This window comes from Ictidomys tridecemlineatus, chromosome 4, assembly GCF_052094955.1.
Source record: "Ictidomys tridecemlineatus isolate mIctTri1 chromosome 4, mIctTri1.hap1, whole genome shotgun sequence".
In the NCBI taxonomy this organism is placed as follows: Eukaryota; Metazoa; Chordata; class Mammalia; order Rodentia; family Sciuridae; genus Ictidomys; species Ictidomys tridecemlineatus.
The window spans coordinates 117568401-117587388 of NC_135480.1; the positions used below are offsets into that span (position 1 = coordinate 117568401).

General features: G+C 37.7%; 1 protein-coding gene across 3 annotated transcripts in view; it reads left to right on the plus strand.

Moving 5' to 3' along the window:
* Glb1l3 (galactosidase beta 1 like 3) overlaps nt 1-18988 on the plus strand; it is a 47300-nt gene that overhangs the window by 12511 nt on the left and 15801 nt on the right. For 2 of the 3 annotated variants that reach the window (XM_078047365.1, XM_078047363.1), the window contains exons 7-18: nt 768-860; nt 2478-2559; nt 3428-3492; nt 7996-8080; nt 9773-9916; nt 10502-10582; nt 11233-11339; nt 12855-12995; nt 13312-13383; nt 13874-13952; nt 14407-14494; nt 15198-15309. In XM_078047365.1, the coding sequence (XP_077903491.1) occupies nt 768-860; nt 2478-2559; nt 3428-3492; nt 7996-8080; nt 9773-9916; nt 10502-10582; nt 11233-11339; nt 12855-12995; nt 13312-13383; nt 13874-13952; nt 14407-14494; nt 15198-15309 (1149 nt within the window). The remainder of the gene's footprint in view (nt 1-767; nt 861-2477; nt 2560-3427; nt 3493-7995; nt 8081-9772; nt 9917-10501; nt 10583-11232; nt 11340-12854; nt 12996-13311; nt 13384-13873; nt 13953-14406; nt 14495-15197; nt 15310-18988) is intronic. The other variant, XM_078047364.1, reaches the window with a different exon arrangement.

An 18988-nucleotide genomic window follows, 5' to 3' on the forward strand; every position in this document is an offset into this window, starting at 1 on the left:
AAACATGACTAGGTCAATATTTAGGTGACATAATGGGCTAAAAGCTTTATTGGGGTGGTTTGAGGACTGAGCTAAAATTAAGAAGCAGAGAAGGTGAGTGTTGGCATCTAGGGACCCTTTCAGGATGTGTGGCTCTTAAAGAGCAAAAAGTGAGAGAACTGGTTGGAGGGGACCATTCCTATACCCTCTCTATCTATCTGATGTGGAGGTCCTAAACAGGTTTCTATGATGATTGAGGTCAATTAGTTTGTAAGTAAAAGTGGGAGGTCACAAGGGAGAGGGAGTTATGCCATAAAGCAACATTCCAAAGCAGGTGGTAGATGGGAGTGGGATGCACCACATAAAGCATTAGAAGAGATGGCAATCCTGAGGGGAAGGAACCCTGTCTTTAGGGGTGAACTCTGAGTCTAGTGGGAGGGGTCTTCTTTTGTAAGAAGGCCTGTTAGGACAGGAAGAAGGAGGGATGCCTTTCTCATATCAGATAGGAAAATAGATGTGGTATATATAGAAATAGGTGATGTAGATTTGACAGTTAATATTCAAGTAGCATATTAATATGGTAAATAGAGGGTAACCATGGCTTGCTCATCTCCAAAGCACTAGGGCAGGTAGGACTCCTGAAATATCCCAACTTAAGCTCTGGGAAGGAGAGAGCCACATGCAAAGAATCCTGGCTCCCAACATGCTGATCAGCTGAGTGGTCATCAGCAGCAAACCAGACTCCAGGCTTTTGCCCCAGTAGCCTCACTTTTCAACTTGTCTCCTAGTACCACCGTGGAGGCCCTGTCATTGCAGTGCAAGTAGAGAATGAATACGGTTCATTTAATAAGGACAAAGACTACATGTCTTATGTAAAGGAGGTAAGACACTTGGTTATCTCCATATTACTTGTCTCCTTGCTCAATCTGTGTCTTTTCCAGCATGCAAGTCTTATTCCCTGTTGCATGGGTCACTGCTAGGCTCTGTCCATTATGAGCACATGTTAAGTTCAGGTTCAAATTCTCTGTGAATATTCAGTATTCTTAAGGCAATCAAGATGAACTTAAATAACTTTGTGATGAAACCAGTCACCATGGTTTGAAGGTAATTCCTTTCTGTTTACAATCTCTATGACCCTCTTGAAAGCTGGAGGCTGGTAAACTTACATTCATAGTAAATCAAATTTCAAGAACTTGGTGATAATGGCTATCAACTTGCAGTTTTCTGGCCCTTGTTCTGTTCTTTTTGCTCCTCCATGGGTAGATTTCTCAGGCAGTGATGAACTGAAGTCCTGTCTGGTGTCTTTTCGGTTGCCTCAGGCCCCTCCTATCCCTGGATTCCTACATTCAAGAAGCTGATAAGGGTCACTCTAAATTGGACTCTGTCCTCAGGGTGCCAAACAGGATGTAGGGCCACATGATGTAAGCTGACCCATCCAGACTAGTTCCTCCTGGTTATCTCTTGTCCACACAGGGACATTGTGTGAATGGCCTGGAGATGATAGGAATTGTTTGCTAGCCTGGGAAGGGGAGGAGAGGAGGGGAGGACTTCTTCTACCTTATCTCAGACCCAGAGCTATGGAGTTGGCTTACCATGGACTGAACCTCTGAAACTATAAGCCAAAATAATTTTTTCTTTTCTAAATTGTTCTTGTCAGATTTTTTTGGCCACAGCAACAGAAAAGCAGACAAAAATAGGATCTGTGAATAATTACATTTCCTAAGTTGCAGATAGACTCTGAAGTTAAACACTTTTTTTTTTTACATTTTTATTGGTGTATTATAGTGGTACTGATGGAATTTGTCATTACATATTTGTACATGCACACAATATCCAGTTATAATAATATAATTTGGCTAGTATCACTCCCCAGTACTTTCCCCCCTTTTCCCTATGCCCTACAGCTTGGTGACTTTCCTCTATTGATCTCCCTTTGATTTTTATAAGATCCATCCTCATCTTTCTTTTCCTTTTCCTTGTTAGCGTCCACATATTAAAGAAAGTATATAATCCTTATGAAGTCAAAATACTTTAAAATTTGCCAGCTTTCTGTTACTGTAAATGAATGAATACTTGAGATAATCAACTTACAAGCCAAAAAGGGTTTATTTTGGCTCATAGTTTTGGAGGTTTTAGTTCATGATTTGTTGACCCCATTGCTATTGGACCTGTTTTCAGGCAGCACATCATAGTAGAGTGTATGCCAGAAAAAAAACACTCATCTCACAATTTCTTTGGGGGCTGCAATCCCAGTGTTGTAAAAATCTCTCATTAAGCCCTGCCTATTAAATTTCTCACCATCTCTCAATTGCTTCTTCTGTGGACCAAGACTTTACATATAGCCTTTGGGGGACACTCCAGATCCAAAAGATGGCACTTTTTTGTAGGTCATACTCTTCCCATTTGAGTACAATTGCCTTTATTTCCTAATTTCCTTATATATCCTAACCATAGGAGTGCGGGAAGTGGGTTCATTTTGTTCATTTTTGTCTCAACAGGCCTTGCTGAAAAGAGGGATTGTTGAGCTGCTCTTGACCTCTGATAACGAGAAGGAAATTGAGCAAGGTTCTGTTGAAGGAGGTACAAATTTAGAGTTATTTCAAGGTAGAACTCAGAGATGCTTAACAGCCAGTGTAAATTGTCAACTAGCCTCAGAAAGAACCAAGTGTATCTTTGGTGCCTCTTTTTTCCCATATCCATTGAGACTGATCCCAGAGATTTGATTACAAATGTGGCTTCTTTTAAACAGCAGTAATGAAATTCCTCATCATGAGGGCACTTTGCTATTTTTCGTGACTTCTGTGCTAGGAATCTGGGTTGATATGACTCAGCATCCAGGACATCCCCATCAAGATGTAAAATTGGTGGGGAACCAAAGGATGGGTGTGTATGGAACCTGGCATAGACAAAAGTTCCAGTTCTGAGAGTCTATATCTTCAGGTTTAGTTTAGAAACTTAGCAGATCCCAGAAAATGAACTACCAGGACAATTCAAAGCAAAATCACAAGGTTACAATAGTGAGGGGAATGGCCAATTTATGAGCAAGTAGGTAGGTTCAGGGAACATCTGTCAGATGATCTTTAAAGCAGACTTGCAGCTGTTGTGAACTGCTATCTTCTTTTTAGTGGCTCTTCCCACTTTATTATGGTGCCCTGGAAAGTATGCTGAGCCTGAGACCAGATAAGCTGCGATCAGTTTTTAGATCAAGTTTTTAACCTTGGTCTGTGTCTTCACACAAATGTGGCTAAGTTTAACTGTTCTTCTCTGTAATGATGTTTATCATTACCAATGGTCATGATAGCACTTTGTGATTTGCAAAGTGAACTACAGCAATGTCTCATAATCCTTTCTACTCAGTGTGACTCTTGCCATGTGCAAGGTGGACCTCCATCCCTTCCCTCAGGGCTCTTGTCACAATGCCTCAGTGGTCTATCTCTTCTCTCTACAGCACTGACCACTGTCAATATGGATTCGTTTAAGGAGAAGTTCTTTTCTAGGTTTCGTCAAATGCAGGTAAGACAGCCTATAGATGAATTTAACCCTTTCTCTTGCTATAACCTCTTGAACCTGTGCAACTGGTGATCAGTGATCAAGGGGGTTTGATAAGAAGACTGCCTGTCTTTACTCTGGGCACTGGTAGCATTCAAAGCCATGTTGGGAGCATGTTTGCCTTCCAGGGTAGGGAACGAGGAAGAAACCATGCTTGTATCACTTCTGTTCATAGAACATGTTCATGGAGATGACTCTGAGAAGGATGAGGGGCTTATACCAGGAAACACCTAAGTAAGGATCAGTGGGAGCTGATATTCTCTTTCTTATATGAGTAAAGATCATGGAAATGGGCTATATGTACTTCTTATGAAGAACACATGATTTTTTTTCGTGGGTTTAGGCTTTTTCAGCTAACCAGTACAAATTATGGAACAGAGTGAGAATTTTATGCAAATATTTAATAAACACAGAGTAAGCAGGTCCTATCCTCCCAGAGTAGGTAACCTCCTGTGATAGTTACTTAGATAGACAGAGCACAGTTCATGCCTCCAAGTCCTTTCTCAGTACCACTAGGGTGGTTTGTCATAACCAAGCATGGTTGTGGTCCCTGCATATTTGGCTTCCCTGATTTTCCTTTCTCCATTCCCGTATGGTGGCCTGCAAGACCTGGTATGATGTTACCCTCTCCTCCTTTCTATCCCCTGTTCACTCTTCTGGCCCTGAGGTAAGAAGTCCTCACTACCATTTCTGCTCATTGGTCTCCCATAGCATTGGCTTGAGGGCCCTCTCTCCAGTACTAGTCTCTTCTCCACAAGTAGTCATTCTTGCAATTAAAGAACCAATCAAATTTCCTTTTCTCATCAATTTTCACACAGTTCTCCATAACAAAGGTTAATCATCAAATCAGAATAATTCGAGTTTCATCTCCTTATCATTTCTTTGTGTTTGGGGAATTCAAACTCCTGTCTTGTAGTTTTCATAAAGGAATATTGTAAACTGCATTAAACCTACCGTGCTACGGAACATTAGAACTCATTCTTCTTATCTAACTGGATTTTGGTACCTGTTATTCAGCCTTCTCCTAGCTTCTTATGCTTTTCCTAACCTCTAAAAATCACTATTCTATTCTTTGAGATCAACAATTTTTAGCAATAAGGCATTTTTAAAATTGAGACATATTATTTGTACATTTTAATGAGATTTATTATGATAATTCAATGCATGTGTATAATATGTAATGAACAAATCAGAGCAATAAGAACTTTTATCTTCTGGAATGTTAACCATGTTTAGGTTTTAGAAATTTTGTACTCTTCTAGTTATTTTGAAATATATTATAGGTTGTCATAACCAATAGTTACTACACTGTGCCAAAGAAAAACCAGAACTAATTCCTCCCCTCTGTGTTTTGGTGCCCATTCCTTTCCATCTTCCTTTCTCCCTGCCATCCCAGTCTCTAGTGTCCTCTATTCTATTCTGTTCTTCTATGAGATCCACTTTCTAGTTTCCACAAACTAGTGAGAAGATGTGGTATTTCTTTCTATGTCTGGCTTTTCACTTGATATGATAGATCCAATTCCACCCATGCCAGAACTTCCATACTGTTTTACTAATTTACATTCCTGCTAACATTGTATATGAATTCCTCTTTGTCTTCATCCTCACTAGTACTTGTTCTTTTTTTTTTTTTTTTGATCATTTTGAATAGTCATTCTAACTATGGTAATATGCTATTTCATTATAGTTTTGATTTTCATTTCTCTGGTATTTAGTAATATTCAATATTTTTCATATACTTGTTTAGTATTAGTATATCTTGAGAAATGTCTATTTAGATATTTATTTATGCCCAGTTTTTAATAGAATTATTTATTTGTTTACTTTTGTATCACTTTTGAGTTGTGAATTTTTTATATATTCTGGAAATTAGATCCTTGTTTGATGAGTTTGAAAATATTTTATCTCATTTGGCAGGTATTGATTGTTTCCATTGCTATGCAAAAGCTTCTCAATTTGATAAAATTTCATTTGTCTATTTTGATTTTCTTGCCTGTGCTTTTGAGGTTTTATTTTTAAAATGTCCTTGCCTACACTGGTTTCTTGAAGTGTTTCCCTGAGTATTTTTTAAAATAGTTTTATAATTTCAGTTCTTAAGTTTTTGGGGTGTTGCCAGTTGAGTTTTGCATATGGTGAAGACAGAGGAGTCTAATTTCATTCTTTTGCATATTGAATATCTAGTTTTCCCAGCATCATTTATTGAAAGACTATCCTTTCTAAATATGTGTTTGTGGCAATTTATTGAAAGTCAGTTGGTTGTAGATATGTGAATTTATTTATGCCTCCTCTTTTATGTTCCATATGGAACAGTGTCAGTGTTTTAGTCCCTATGCTTGTTAGCTGGTTATCATAGTTTAGTGGTATGTTTCAAAGCCAGGTATTGTGCTTCCTCCAATTTTGTTCTTTGGCTCAATATTGCTTTTATACTAGTAAAAGGTCTTTTGTAGTCCCATATGGATATTAAGATTTCTTCATGTGAAGAATGTCATTAATATCTTTCTGGGAATTTGATGGAATCTGTAGGTTGTTTTGTATAACGTGGACATCTTAACTACTAATTCTTCTAATTCATGAACATGGGATCTGTTCATTTCTATGTGACCTCTTCAATGTCTTTCATCAGTGTTTTATAATTTTCATTATAGAGTTTATTCACTCCCTCCATTAAATTTATTTCGAAGTATTTTTATTTTATTGTTTCTTTTGTAGCAATTATGACTGGATTTGCTTTCTTGATCTTTTGTCAGCCATTTTGTTATTGTGTATAAGTGGTACTAATTTTTGTATATTAATTTTGGGTCAACTTTAGTAAATTTTTAACTGCTTTACCAGTTTTCATGTGGTTTATATAGATGTAAAATTATATTGTCAGCAAACAGGAATAATCTGACTTCCTCCATCCCATCTGAAATATCCTTTATTTCTATATGTTGCCAAATTGCTCTAAGTCAGTATAGTGTTTAATACAAATAGTGAAGGTAGACGTCTCTTTTTCTTTTCTAGGATCTTAGATGACACACTTGCAAATTTTGCTGTTCAGTATAACATTAGCTGTGTACTTATCATATATAGTCTTGATTGTGTTGTGACACAAAAACAGAAGTTTTGAGGAATGTATTATTTTAGTGTGTTTTCTTCTAGTTTTGGGTAGCCAATCATTTGCAATCTATAGGCAGCTTAGTGTAATGGGTAAGAGAATGTTTCTGAAGTTGAACTGGCAAATTCAAATTCCAGTTGAGTGAGCTTTGACGGGTTAATTAACCTCAATTTCTTCATTTGTAAAATGGGGACTGAACACATCTCCTTTTGGGGGTTATTACACAGGAGAAAAGAAATAAATTACTTTAGTCAGTGTGCACCACATAGTAAAAGTTCAATAATTACTATTGTATTGTGGTAATTATTTTACATAAATAAAGAGTATAATCCATAGAGATGTGCAAACATTTATGAATTCCTTTTTATATTTATTTATTTATTTATTCAATACTGGGGTTTGGACCCAGGATATTGAGCATGCTAAGTAAATGCTCTAACGCAGAGCTACATTCCTAGCCCTTTAAAAAAAAATTGTGATAGGTATTGCTTGCAAAGGCTGATCTCAACTTGCAATCCTCCTGCCTCAGCCTTCCAGAGTACCAAAGATTACATATGTGATCCGTTATGCTCAGCTCATTTATGAATTCTCGTATACTGAATTGTTTGTTGGCATAAACATACAAAATATAAACTATTAGAAATTAAGTAATAAAGGAACTATGGCACAGGCCTATAATCCCAGCTACTTAAGAGGTTGAGGTAGGAGGCTTGTGAGCTTGAGGCTCAACAACTTAGCAAGACTCTGTCTCAAAGTAAAGAATAAAAAGGTTTAGGATATAGCTCAGTGGTAGAGTATCCCTGGGTTAAATCCCCTATGCCAAACACACACACACCAAAAGTATGAGGATGAGCATAATAACAATGGACACTTCCACCCAAGAATGGTATGGATTGAAATAAGGGCAAAGAGAAAGTGAAAATGCAGACAGGATAATTTAGTTCTGGTGGTTAAGGTTAGAGCCAGAGTTAAATGGTGTCTCTAAGAGCTCTGTGATCTCTAAGCCTCAGTTTCAGACAGTCAGTAATTGCATTCAGATCCTTGTGTATCTAAAATAAATTCTCTGAATACCAGCCTTGCATAAGACCAGGTTGACTTTACTGACGCTACCTAGGAACAGCAGGGAGGCACATGAAACTAGAGGAAGCCAAGAGACCCTGGGCACTTAGGAAGAGCGGAGGATCTATAGCTGTGGAGGATGAAAGTATAATGTGTAAGGGGTAATGAAGTTTGGATCACAAAGGGAGCTCTGACTTGGGAAAAAAGTGTAAACACAAGATCCTCAAGTTCTCATCTATTGTATTCAGGTTTTTTGGCCATTCTTGTTTTGTTTTTTATCAGACTTAATATTTGCCTTGGTTTGTTCCTAGAGAAATAAGCCCATTCTGGTTATGGAATATTGGACTGGCTGGTTCGACAGTTGGGGAAGGAAACATCATGTTAAAAGTGCGGATGGTAAGTGTTTTGCAGTTTTCAACTCCAAGTTCAGATGGCCTTGAGTCATGGATAATGATATTATTCTCTGCTAATCTAGAACTGTTACCAGAGGTGGTATTGGGAATCTGGAGGCTGCAATGTGTTTCTTGGCTCTTGTGTTCTTGTAGGGGAAAATTTCAGGCAAGATATGAAATGTAATAAAAATATAGCAGAATTAATTAGGAAAGAAATCATTCTCTAGAGGGAGGGAAAGAGAGGTGGGTTGTCTCTACTAAAATGACAGAGTGATGTTGTGCCCACTTTGTTCCCCAGTTTTATCGAGTCTTTGGAAAGTTTCTGAATTGTCCCACCCAGTCACCACCTCTCAATTTTTGACAGTAGAATAGTATCAGATTTTTAAGTCCCCAGAGCACATGGTTTTACCCATAGGTACCTAAGCAAGACCCACTTGTGGGGTGGGGGGTGGGGAAGGTGGCAGGAATAATGACCTGCTAAAGATCTAAAGGCAACTTTTGGTTTCCTTGGCCTATGCTGACAGTTCTAACTGGCACTTGTTCTTACAGATTCTGTGGTCATGGGCTTTTCTTTTAAATTATTCTTTTTTTCTGGGTCTTGGAATCTTTGGTCTGTATAAAGGTCACATACCCGCCTGGCCAAGGTAATTTGCATTCTTACCAGCAGGGAGGATCTTAAATTCCTCAGTCCAGAGAATAGCCCTAAGGAAAACAGGTTGTTTGTCAAAGGATATAACATCCTATTGACTTAAGCCAGAGTAGAGCCAAAATGGCCTTAGGTAAATTACACTTTGGGTAAATTGCTTTTTGAAAGAAAGTCTTTGGGTCTTTGTATAGACTCAGTTTATAGAATTAGCCCCTTAATTTCATGTTTCTACTGATCATGTCTATATTATACCTATCCAAGTTTATGAATATTGTGAATATATAAAAATATATTTATGTTTTTAAGTGCTATAATCAATCACCTACTACTTTTCTCTAAAGAATAGAGCTCTAAAATACATTATTTTCTTCAAAAGTTACCATATATGTTATATTTCTTGCTCAATTTAAGTTTTTATATGTGTCTCACATATGGGAAGATGGGACTTAAAGGGTTAACCTGCTCATTTAGTCACATAAAATCATTGAACTTCTACCATGTATGAACACTTATCCAGCCTCTGAAGATACATTGTTGAATAAAAATCACATGATTTCTACCCTGCAATAAGCCTATAATTTAGTGGAATCAGCAGATCATTAGAAAGCAAATCAATATATAGGTCCACATTCAGCAGGTACTCTAAAACAAACGAATGTGCAATATTACTGTGTTTCTATTCAGTGCCTCCAGAGACACTATCCTAGAGAGAGGGAATGAAGGCACACTAATTTTTTGTAAAATTAAAAAATGAAAAGAATAAAAAGTAGGTACTTATGTACCTTAAGGGTTTTTGATACTTCTGTAAATTAGAGTCAAATTATGTCAGTGCTGTGGGGTAAAAATTTTCAAAACTGCTCTTGGTCCTGGCAGGATTTAGTTTCTTAAATTAGTTCTGACTGATTCTATCACTTCCTGGTTGGAATTTTAGTGGAGGTTTGATGAAAAAATAATTAACTGATTGTGTTTGGAGATAATAGTTTTTACTCAAGACAACTTTCTTTCTTTAATTACTAATTTTCTGTATGTTTTTCACTTCCCCCTTTACAGAAGTTGAACAAACTGTGTCTGAACTTATCAACCGTGAGATCTCCTTCAACGCATATATGTTCCATGGTGGAACCAACTTTGGTTTCATTAATGGAGCTGTATATTTCGGGATGCACAAAGGCGTTGTGACTAGCTATGGCAGGTGTTGGTGGGTGTGGTCACCTTCCCAGTTAGAGTATTGCTGGAGCTTTAGGGAGGAAACTCTAGAATCATATTTTAACATCACGGGGTTTTGACCTATAATCTCTGCTGAGCATTTATTTTCTTATCTGCTTTCTTTTCTTCTGTGATGTTTTTAACTCTCCAGCAGGCTGTCATTTCAGGAGACAGGGCTTCCTGGCACTTTGAGCTCTGCCTCATTTGTGTGGTCCACTGACTCTGTGACCAGAACCTCTAGGAGAGACAGGACACAAACTATGATTGCTATCAAGCACAGCTGGACACAGCTGGAAAAATCCAGATTGAGGAGTGATTAGAGTCTCCATCAGAAAGTAAAATGCCCAGGGTGGGCTCAGTGTTATGGAGATACAAGTCCCCAGGAAGGGCGTGAGGAGTGTTCTTACATTTCATCCTCATGTACTAGCCTGTCATGGAGCATTCTGGAGGCAGTTAATATATTTTCCTTCTCTCTTACTCTCAGAGGCCCTGACCTATCCCATGTTCTGTGCTAAAACAGGGCCTGATGTGGAGGGCTGCATGGCCTGTGACCCTGCCTTGGATGTCTTGCAGATTATGATGCTGTGCTGACAGAGGCTGGAGATTACACAGAAAAATATTTCAAGCTTCGCAAACTCTTTGCATCTATTTCAGGTACTCAACACCCATTTGATGGAAGGATGGCCACCCTATGGTAGAGTGAGGACAGGGAACAGTCTCTTCTATAAACATCAGTTTAATGAAGTTCCTGAGGGTAAAGGCAATCTTAGGTTCCAATTCTGGCTTTCCCACTTAAAAGCTGCGTGGTTTTGCATAAGCTTTTCTAAGTCTTTTAGCTGAAAATTAAGATAATGACATGTGTTTCCTATGATGATGGTGAAGACTAAGTTCCTATTTGTAAAATTCTTAGTACTGTGTATGACTTAGGAACCCCATAAATAAAAAGAAAAAAACCCCTCATTCTGTTTAATTTTATTTCACTAAATAAAGTCAGTTAGCCATCTACTAAGGCCTAGAAACTAGGCCTAACATTGTAGAAGATATAAGACAGAGTTCCTATGCCCTAATAGCCCTCTCTCTTCTATGGTTCTGTGTCTACCAGTTATGTGTGTTTGCAAAATGGCTTCAACTTAGTTCTTGCCTATTTAGCATCACTTTTGGAGAAGCACATGCATATCCTAGCATAGATCTCATTTCTCTTGCTTACTGAGGGATACAAGGAATCAGGAATAAGAATGGGGAGGCTAAGAGAAGGCAGTGGTCATCATAGGCATTTCTTGCCCTGTGACTCATTTTCTTTGTAGAAAAGCCCCTGCCCCTCTCACCTCAACATACTTTGAAGACCGTGTACCCTTCTGTGAGACCATCTCACTTCTTACCACTGTGGGAGGTTCTTCAGTACTTAAATGAGGTGAGTCCTGCTTTGGCACCAGCCTAAGATTGACCATTACAGAGATGGGGGGAAAGGACTGAGACCAGGGTGTAGAGATTCCTTCAAGGCTTACTTCACTTAGCATTATCTTCTCTAACTCCATCTATTTACCTGCAAATGCCATGATTTTATTCTCTTTTATTGCTGAGTAAAATTCCATTGTGTATATATGCCACATTTTGTTTTTATTCATTCACCTATTGAAGGGCATCTAGTTTGCTACCACAGTTTAGCTGTTGTGAATTGTTCTGCTATAAACATTGATGTGGCTGTGTCCCAGTAGTATGCTGTTTTTAAGTTCTTTGGGTATAAACTGAGGAGAGGGATAGCTGGATCAAATGGTGGTTCCATTCTCAGTTTTCCATGGAATCTCCATACCACTTTCCATATTGGTTGCACCAATTTGCAGTTCCACCAGCTAAGTGAAGTTAGCCAATCCTAAAAAAAAACAAATGCCAAACGTTTTCTTTGTTATATGGTGACTGCATCATAGTTGGGTAGAGAGGGGGAGCGTAGGAGGAATAGACAAACTCCAAATAGGGCAGAGGGATGAGAGGGGAAAGAGGGGACAGGGGGTTAGCAATGATGGTAGAATGTGATGGACATCATTATCCAAAGTACATGTATGAAGACATGAATTGATGTGAGCATACTTTATATAAAAACAGAGATATGAAAAATTATGCTCAATATGTGTAATAAGAATTTTAATGCATAAAAACAATAAAGAGCACTTCTATTACTCCTTAAAAAAGATATTTCTTCAAGGAACTTTTGTTGTGAAGTATAAAAATTAATCCTTGGCATTATGTCTAAACATAGAGCCATGGAATAAGACCCACCAGTTCCTTTTGGGAGAACTGTGAAGAGGTTTAAACTTGAAGAATAAATGTTGGTGGAGGTGAATAGCAGGATTATAGAGGATATTGTGTTTGGTGAATACTGTGATGGCATCCATAAAGGACTAGATCAGAGCTGGGAACCCATGTAACTGAACTGCTGTCTTGATTCACCGTCAACTAGTCTAGTCACTGAACTATTATGGATCTCTGTTGCCCCTTTGCAATTACAGTATGTACCCTATTTTGAAGAAAATTTGAAAAATTTTCAAAAACAAGGTCATGTGGTTTTTTTTTACCTCTCATTTCACTATTTTAGATAAAAAGTAGTGACAAGCACATGCTAACTAAATATTACTTAGTGTATACATCATCTCTTGACTACTTCAATTATTTAGAATGTAATTTGTTTACTCAGTTGATTGATTCTTAACGATTACAGAAAGTATGCTCTCTTCACCAGCACCTGAATTTCCTAGTCGGTAGGAAATTTCCTAACTTATAAGAGCATGGTCACATAGCATTTGTTCTATTATTTTCTATTCAGCGAACTTTTGAGGACCAATAAGTGGTTTAACAGTGATGAGAGTCTCAGACAGCAAGATCCTGACTTCTCAGTCCTTTGGTTTCTGTCCCTGTCTTGTCTTCCTCATAGCCAGTGAAGTCACATATTCCAGTCAACATGGAGAATCTTCCGATAAACAATGGCAGTGGTCAGTCCTTTGGATTTGTCCTTTATGAGACTTCAATCTGCTCTGGAGGCTACCTGCATGCTGAAGTTCATGATATTGGACAGGTAGCTATCAATAGGTATCCCAAGTGGTGAGCCTGGTGTTTATCTAACTCTGTAATTGAAGAAGCAAATTAGTTGCTGATCTGCTTTACGATATGGTAGTGTTTAAAGCACCTACTATGGGGGAGGCATTGAGATTATAAAGTCAAATAAAACAGACTTCCATTTTACTTTAACACAAATTATTTTGGGAATTCCCATTGAGCTTCTAAACATTTGTTAGTCCCTGCTCTCATATTGACCTCCTTCTGCCTCAACCACAGCCTGTCTTCTCCTTTTCTTCAGGTGGCTCAGTCTTATGCTGTTTCTTTTTTTGTAGGTGTTTTTGAATTACACAATTTTAGGAGTTCTGAATGAGAAAGTTCAGGACCTGTTCATTCCTAATTTCACGGTATGTAGCTCTAGAATCCAGGTGATGCCCTTGAACCACTGTTAACAGGTAAATATGTCCGGTTCCTGAGATCCCTCCTTCTCCTCCACTATGCTTTGGTGTATCTTCTCATATAGAGCTGCTACAGGATTGTGCAAGGGTATAAGGTATATCCCAAGCCCTGGTGCTTCGAACCTACAGCCCAGAAGCTCTAGTGAGAGTGGACTTTCTCCTCTAGGCAAGAGTCATTCCCAGCCTCTGTTTAGGTCTCCGATCAAAGGCATAAGTAAGCCTCTATCTTTCTAATAAGATCAGCAGAAGAAAAGGGCAGATGTAATATGTAATAGAAGCACACCCATCTCTTTACTGGAGAGGGAGCACTGCTGGGCTGTGGGGCATCTTTTATCCCTTTTGCTTTTGTTTCCTTCTGGGACTTGGAGGAAATCATGAGTTCTAGAATATGAGTCCTAACTGGCTACATAGTCTCCATTAACTATTCTGCCCCAAACAGGAATGTCAACTTCTCAGAATCCTGGTGGAGAATCAAGGACGAGTAAATTTTTCATGGAAAATTCAAGATGAGAGGAAAGGTGATATCAGGGCCTGAGAAGCAGGCAGTGGTTTCACTTTAGTTACTTAGAATGAATAGTTGGGGCTGTGTTGGGTTTGGGAGAACAACAGTGGACTCCTCAGCATGGGATACTGAGGATCTAGGATCAAAGATGACAACTCTTTTTCTTGCCCTCTCCTGCCTTTTCCACTTCTACAGGGCAGGAAAGTAGAACAGTTATTGGGTGCTGGTTTGTCCAAGAGCAGGGCCCAGACCCCTTTTGGGAATTTTAAGAAATGTTCCAATACTAAGTGGGAACTTTCTCGATAGTTTAAGTATACAAACAAGCAGAAACCTCATTCACAGCTGTCACATAAATGTCCTCCTGACTGTGCCCCCGTCACAAGGCATACATATGTCTTCATGTCTTTGTCCCAGATCCTGAAGAATATCCAGTCCTTGTTTCTATTCTCTTTACTGCCTCCCCTCTGCAGGATTAATTGGCCCTGTTAAAATCAATAATGTTTCTCTGGAGGGTTTTACCATCTATTCTTTGGAGATGAAGATGAGCTTCTTCCAGAGGTATGTTCCTCTCTACCTCCAAAGACAACAAGGAGTGATCAGCTGCCTTGGTTATTTTTCTGTTGGTATTAAAAAAATTCTAAGGCTGGGAATTTTGAGAACAAAAAATGTTTATTTACTTCACAGTTCTGTCATTCTGAGGGCATGGTGCTGGCACCTGGTCTGCTCTGTTGTGGGCTCATGGGGTGGGTGGCTTTCCACGATAGGAGTGTTTGCAGGAGGGCCAAGCCTGTGGGGTGTCCTCTCTATAATAAGCCATTCTCATACATACTAATCTACTCTGAAACCACTATTAATACCTTCTGAAATTGGTGACCCTGTGATCTAGTCATCTCTTGGTCCTCCCAATTCTTGAAGTTTTCACCATCACAATACCACCACTCTGGGGACCAAGCTTCCAAGATATGCCTCTCTGGGGTACAAACTCCAACTACATCCAAATCTTAGCATCTTTGAGATTACGAACTGATCAGTTTGTATGTGAACAGCCCAATATTCAGAGAACTATGGAATTTACTCTGTATTACCAAGTCCTTTGAATCAGGACTAGAACCCTAGAGCAAGTCTCCTGGTTCTCTTTTTAATACATGCATTCTCATAATCTCACTGAAACAGAATCCTATGAGGGAAACCTGGGGTCAATATTGGGATGAGAGCTGGGAACCATTTTCCTCTTCCTTATGGTTTGATCCATTTTTTTTAGGCTCCGTTCTGCCAACTGGAGGCCTGTATCAGTGAGATATTTGGGCCCTGCCTTCTACCTGGGGACCTTGAAGGCTGGCTCTTTTCCCAGGGACACCTTCCTGAGGCTACCAGTAAGTGAGCCTCCCTCTTCTACTCTGTTCTTCCTACTTTTAAAAATAATACCTAAGTGAGAATATTCCTGAGAGGAATGCTTGCCTTTCCTCCTCTTCTTACTTTAGCCAAGCATTCTAATATTTCTTAGTTGCCCTACTTATCACTTGTTAGAAAATGTATAAAACACAATTTAAAATTCAAATGATGGTAAGAAAATGAATTGTAGGAGTTCTTCTTAAATCCTATTGCTATTCCAATTCATTTGTGCATTTGAAAGCTCAGCACTGCCAAAATTTGTTTTTATGCTTTACTTTGCCTACACACACACACACACACACACACACACACATGCACACATACACACACACACACACACAATTACTTTTTTACACTAATGAGATCATATCATAAATTATATTCTGCATTGATTTTGAGGGAGGCCTAAACTGGCCTCCCCTCCAAGTTTTTTATTTATGAACATAAATATATGAGTATACAAAATATTAATATGTAGATTGACAAATTATTATAAAATAAACACCTATTAATCATCATTGTGATGAAGAAGTAAGTTGTTAGCACAACTCTACAGTTGCTGATGGTTTTTCCTTAAAGGTAGCTACTACATTAAATTCTAACACTCTAATTTAGTATTTCTTATAATGAATTCATATAAATTGAATCGTGTGACATGCATTCCTTTTATTTTTTGGTGTGGAATTAGGGATTGAATTTCCATCCTTGTACAGGTGAAGCAGGTACTTTACTACTGAGCACCTAAGGCAGGTGCTTCACCACTTGGCCTTTTGTCAACATTGCTTGTGACATTCAACCATTCACTGATGTTGCATTGATTTGTTCATTTTCACTGTCATTTAGGATTACATTAGCAAATATATGATACTATATTTAACCCTTCTCTTGTTACTGGATATGTATGAAAGTGTTCCCTAACTTTCAGTTTTTAGAATAACTTAATAAGAATTGATAGTTTTTCTTTAAAAGTTTGGTAAAATTCAGCAGTGAAGCCATCTTGCCCTATATTGTTCTTTGCTGAGGCATTTCTAAATTTGAATTAATCTTGTATGTTCAAGTTTTATATGGTAGGTTATATGTGTTCAGAAATTTCTTTCTTTCTTTTAGATTTTCCAATGTTAGTACATAGTTGTTCACAATAGTTCCTAATGTTATATCTGTGGTAGAAGTTATAATATTTACTTTTATCTGATTTTATTTATTTAGATCTTTTGTCATTTTTGTTTATTCAAAAGATTGTCAATTTGATTATCTTTTAAAAAAACTAGTCTTGATTCCATTGATCCCATGTATTATTTTTATTAGTCTCCATTTAATTCTTTTTTTATTTCTCTGATCTTTTTTCTTTTCATTTCATTTTTAAAAATTTGTTTTAATTAGTTATACATGGCAGTAGATGTGTTGTAGAATGCACTTTAATACATCATATATAATAAAGTATAATTTCTCATTCTTCTGGTTATACATGATGTAGAATCCCACCATATAATTATATATGTACATAGGGTAATAATGTCTGATTCATTCTACTGTCCTTCCTACCCCATACTGCCTGTTCTCCATTCACTCCCCTCTACCTAATCTAAAATAACTCTATTTTCCCCTAGCCTACTGCTCTCTGATCTTTTTTTTATTTGTTTTCTACTACTATTTGGGTTTATACCCCTAGCTTTGCAAGTTGTACTATGAGGTTGTTTGAAATATCTGAACATTATTTTTGCAGTGCTGGGGATTGAACCCTTGTACATGTGAGGCAAGCACTCTAACAACTGAGCTATGTCCCCAGCCTGAGCTTTTTTGATATAGGATCTCATTGCTATAAACATCCCTCTTTGTGTTTCTTTTACTGCATCCCACAGGTTTTGGTATGTTGTATTTCCATTTTCATTTGTTTCCAGAAATTTAAATACCTCCCCTTTAATTTCTTCATTGACATGTGGTCATTCAAGAATATGTTGTTTCATTTCCATGTATTTATACAACATCCAAAACTCCTTGTTGATTTCTAGTTTTCTTCCATTGTGGTCAGAGAAGATATGATTTCAGTTTTTTCTAAATTTGTTGAAAGTTGTTTTGTGGGTTAATATTTGATCCATCTTGGAGAATGTTCCATGTTCCAGTGAGTAGAATGTGTGTTTTGCAGCTATTGGATAAAATGTTCTACAAATCCCCCTCAGGTATATTTGTTCTATAGGGCAGATTAACTGCAATGTTTCTGGTTTTATTTTGTGTGTTGGTGGTGGTGGTGGTGGTGGTGGTGGTGGTGGTGTGTGTGTGTGTGTGTGTGTGTGTGTGTGTGGTCTGTTCATTGATGCAGGTGAAATCTTTAAATCTTCAAATATTATTGTATTGGAATGCATCTTACCCTTTAGATCTAATAATGTTTGCCTCATAACATTATGTCTTCCAGAGTTAGGTGAATGTATATCTGTAAGTTGTTATTTCCCCTTGTTGAATTGATCTCTTTGTAATTATATAGTGACTCTTTTTGTCTCTTTACAGTTTTTGACTTAGAGTGTACTTTATCTGATGTAGGTACTGCCACTCTAGCTCACTTTGGTTTCTGTTTGTGTGAAACATTTTTTTTCATCCTTTCACTTTTAGTCTCTGTGTGTCCCTGGCAAGATGAGTTTCTTATCATTGGGTCTTTTAAAACAAATCTTTTCAGCTAGTTAAATCCATTTATTGGGGAGTGTTTTAGTCAACTTTTTGTTGCGATGACCAAAAGACCCAACAGGAACAATGTGGAGTTACACTCTTCATGTATTCATATATGAATGATCACAGGAGAGTTATGTTTAATTCATTCTGCTATCTTTCCTATTCCCATTCCACTGATCTCTAATAATATTTCTTGTCTGTTTTTCTGATATTTTCACAGCTATAGAAATTTCCTTTTGATTAAGATTTACATGTTTTATCATTTACCTGTTTTGTTTTTCTTTTTAAAAATTTTTTTTTTATCAATATCTTTATGTTTTCATCGATTCTCTCTCGGGTAGCACATAACTTTTTTACTTAAAATTCAGTCCAGCAATCTTTGTGTTTCAATTTAAAGCATTTGAAAGATTCCAGTTTTAAAATTTATTAGGCTAATTTGGTATATCCATTTTGATTCTTTCTCCTTCTGTTCTCCCTATTCTTTTGTCCTCTGATTTTATTTTTGGAAAATTTCTTCTTATTATTCAGTTTACTAACTTTCTTCTCTGCTATGTTTAATATGCTACTCAAAACACCATTAAATATTAATTATCATGTTTTTCATTGCTGTGACTTAAATACCTGACAAGAACAACTTAGAGGAGGGAAAGTTTATTTTGGCTCCTGAGTTTAGAGGTTCAGTCCATCATTGGCCAACTCCATTGCTGTGGGTCTCAGGTTAGGCAGAACACCACTGCAGAAGGGCATGGTGTAGGAAAGCTGTCAGCTCATAACAGTGGGAATGCAGAAAGAGTGGTCCTCCAGGGACAAGATATAAACTCCAAAGGAACATCCCCCAGTGACCTCCTTATTCCAGGCACAACCTACCTGTCTACAGTGATCACTCAGCATAGTGGTTCTTTCAAATTATCAATCTATTAAATAGATTAGTACAATTATTAGGTAATAGCTCTAATAATCTAATCAATTTATCTTGGAACCCTCCTGCATTGTCTATTA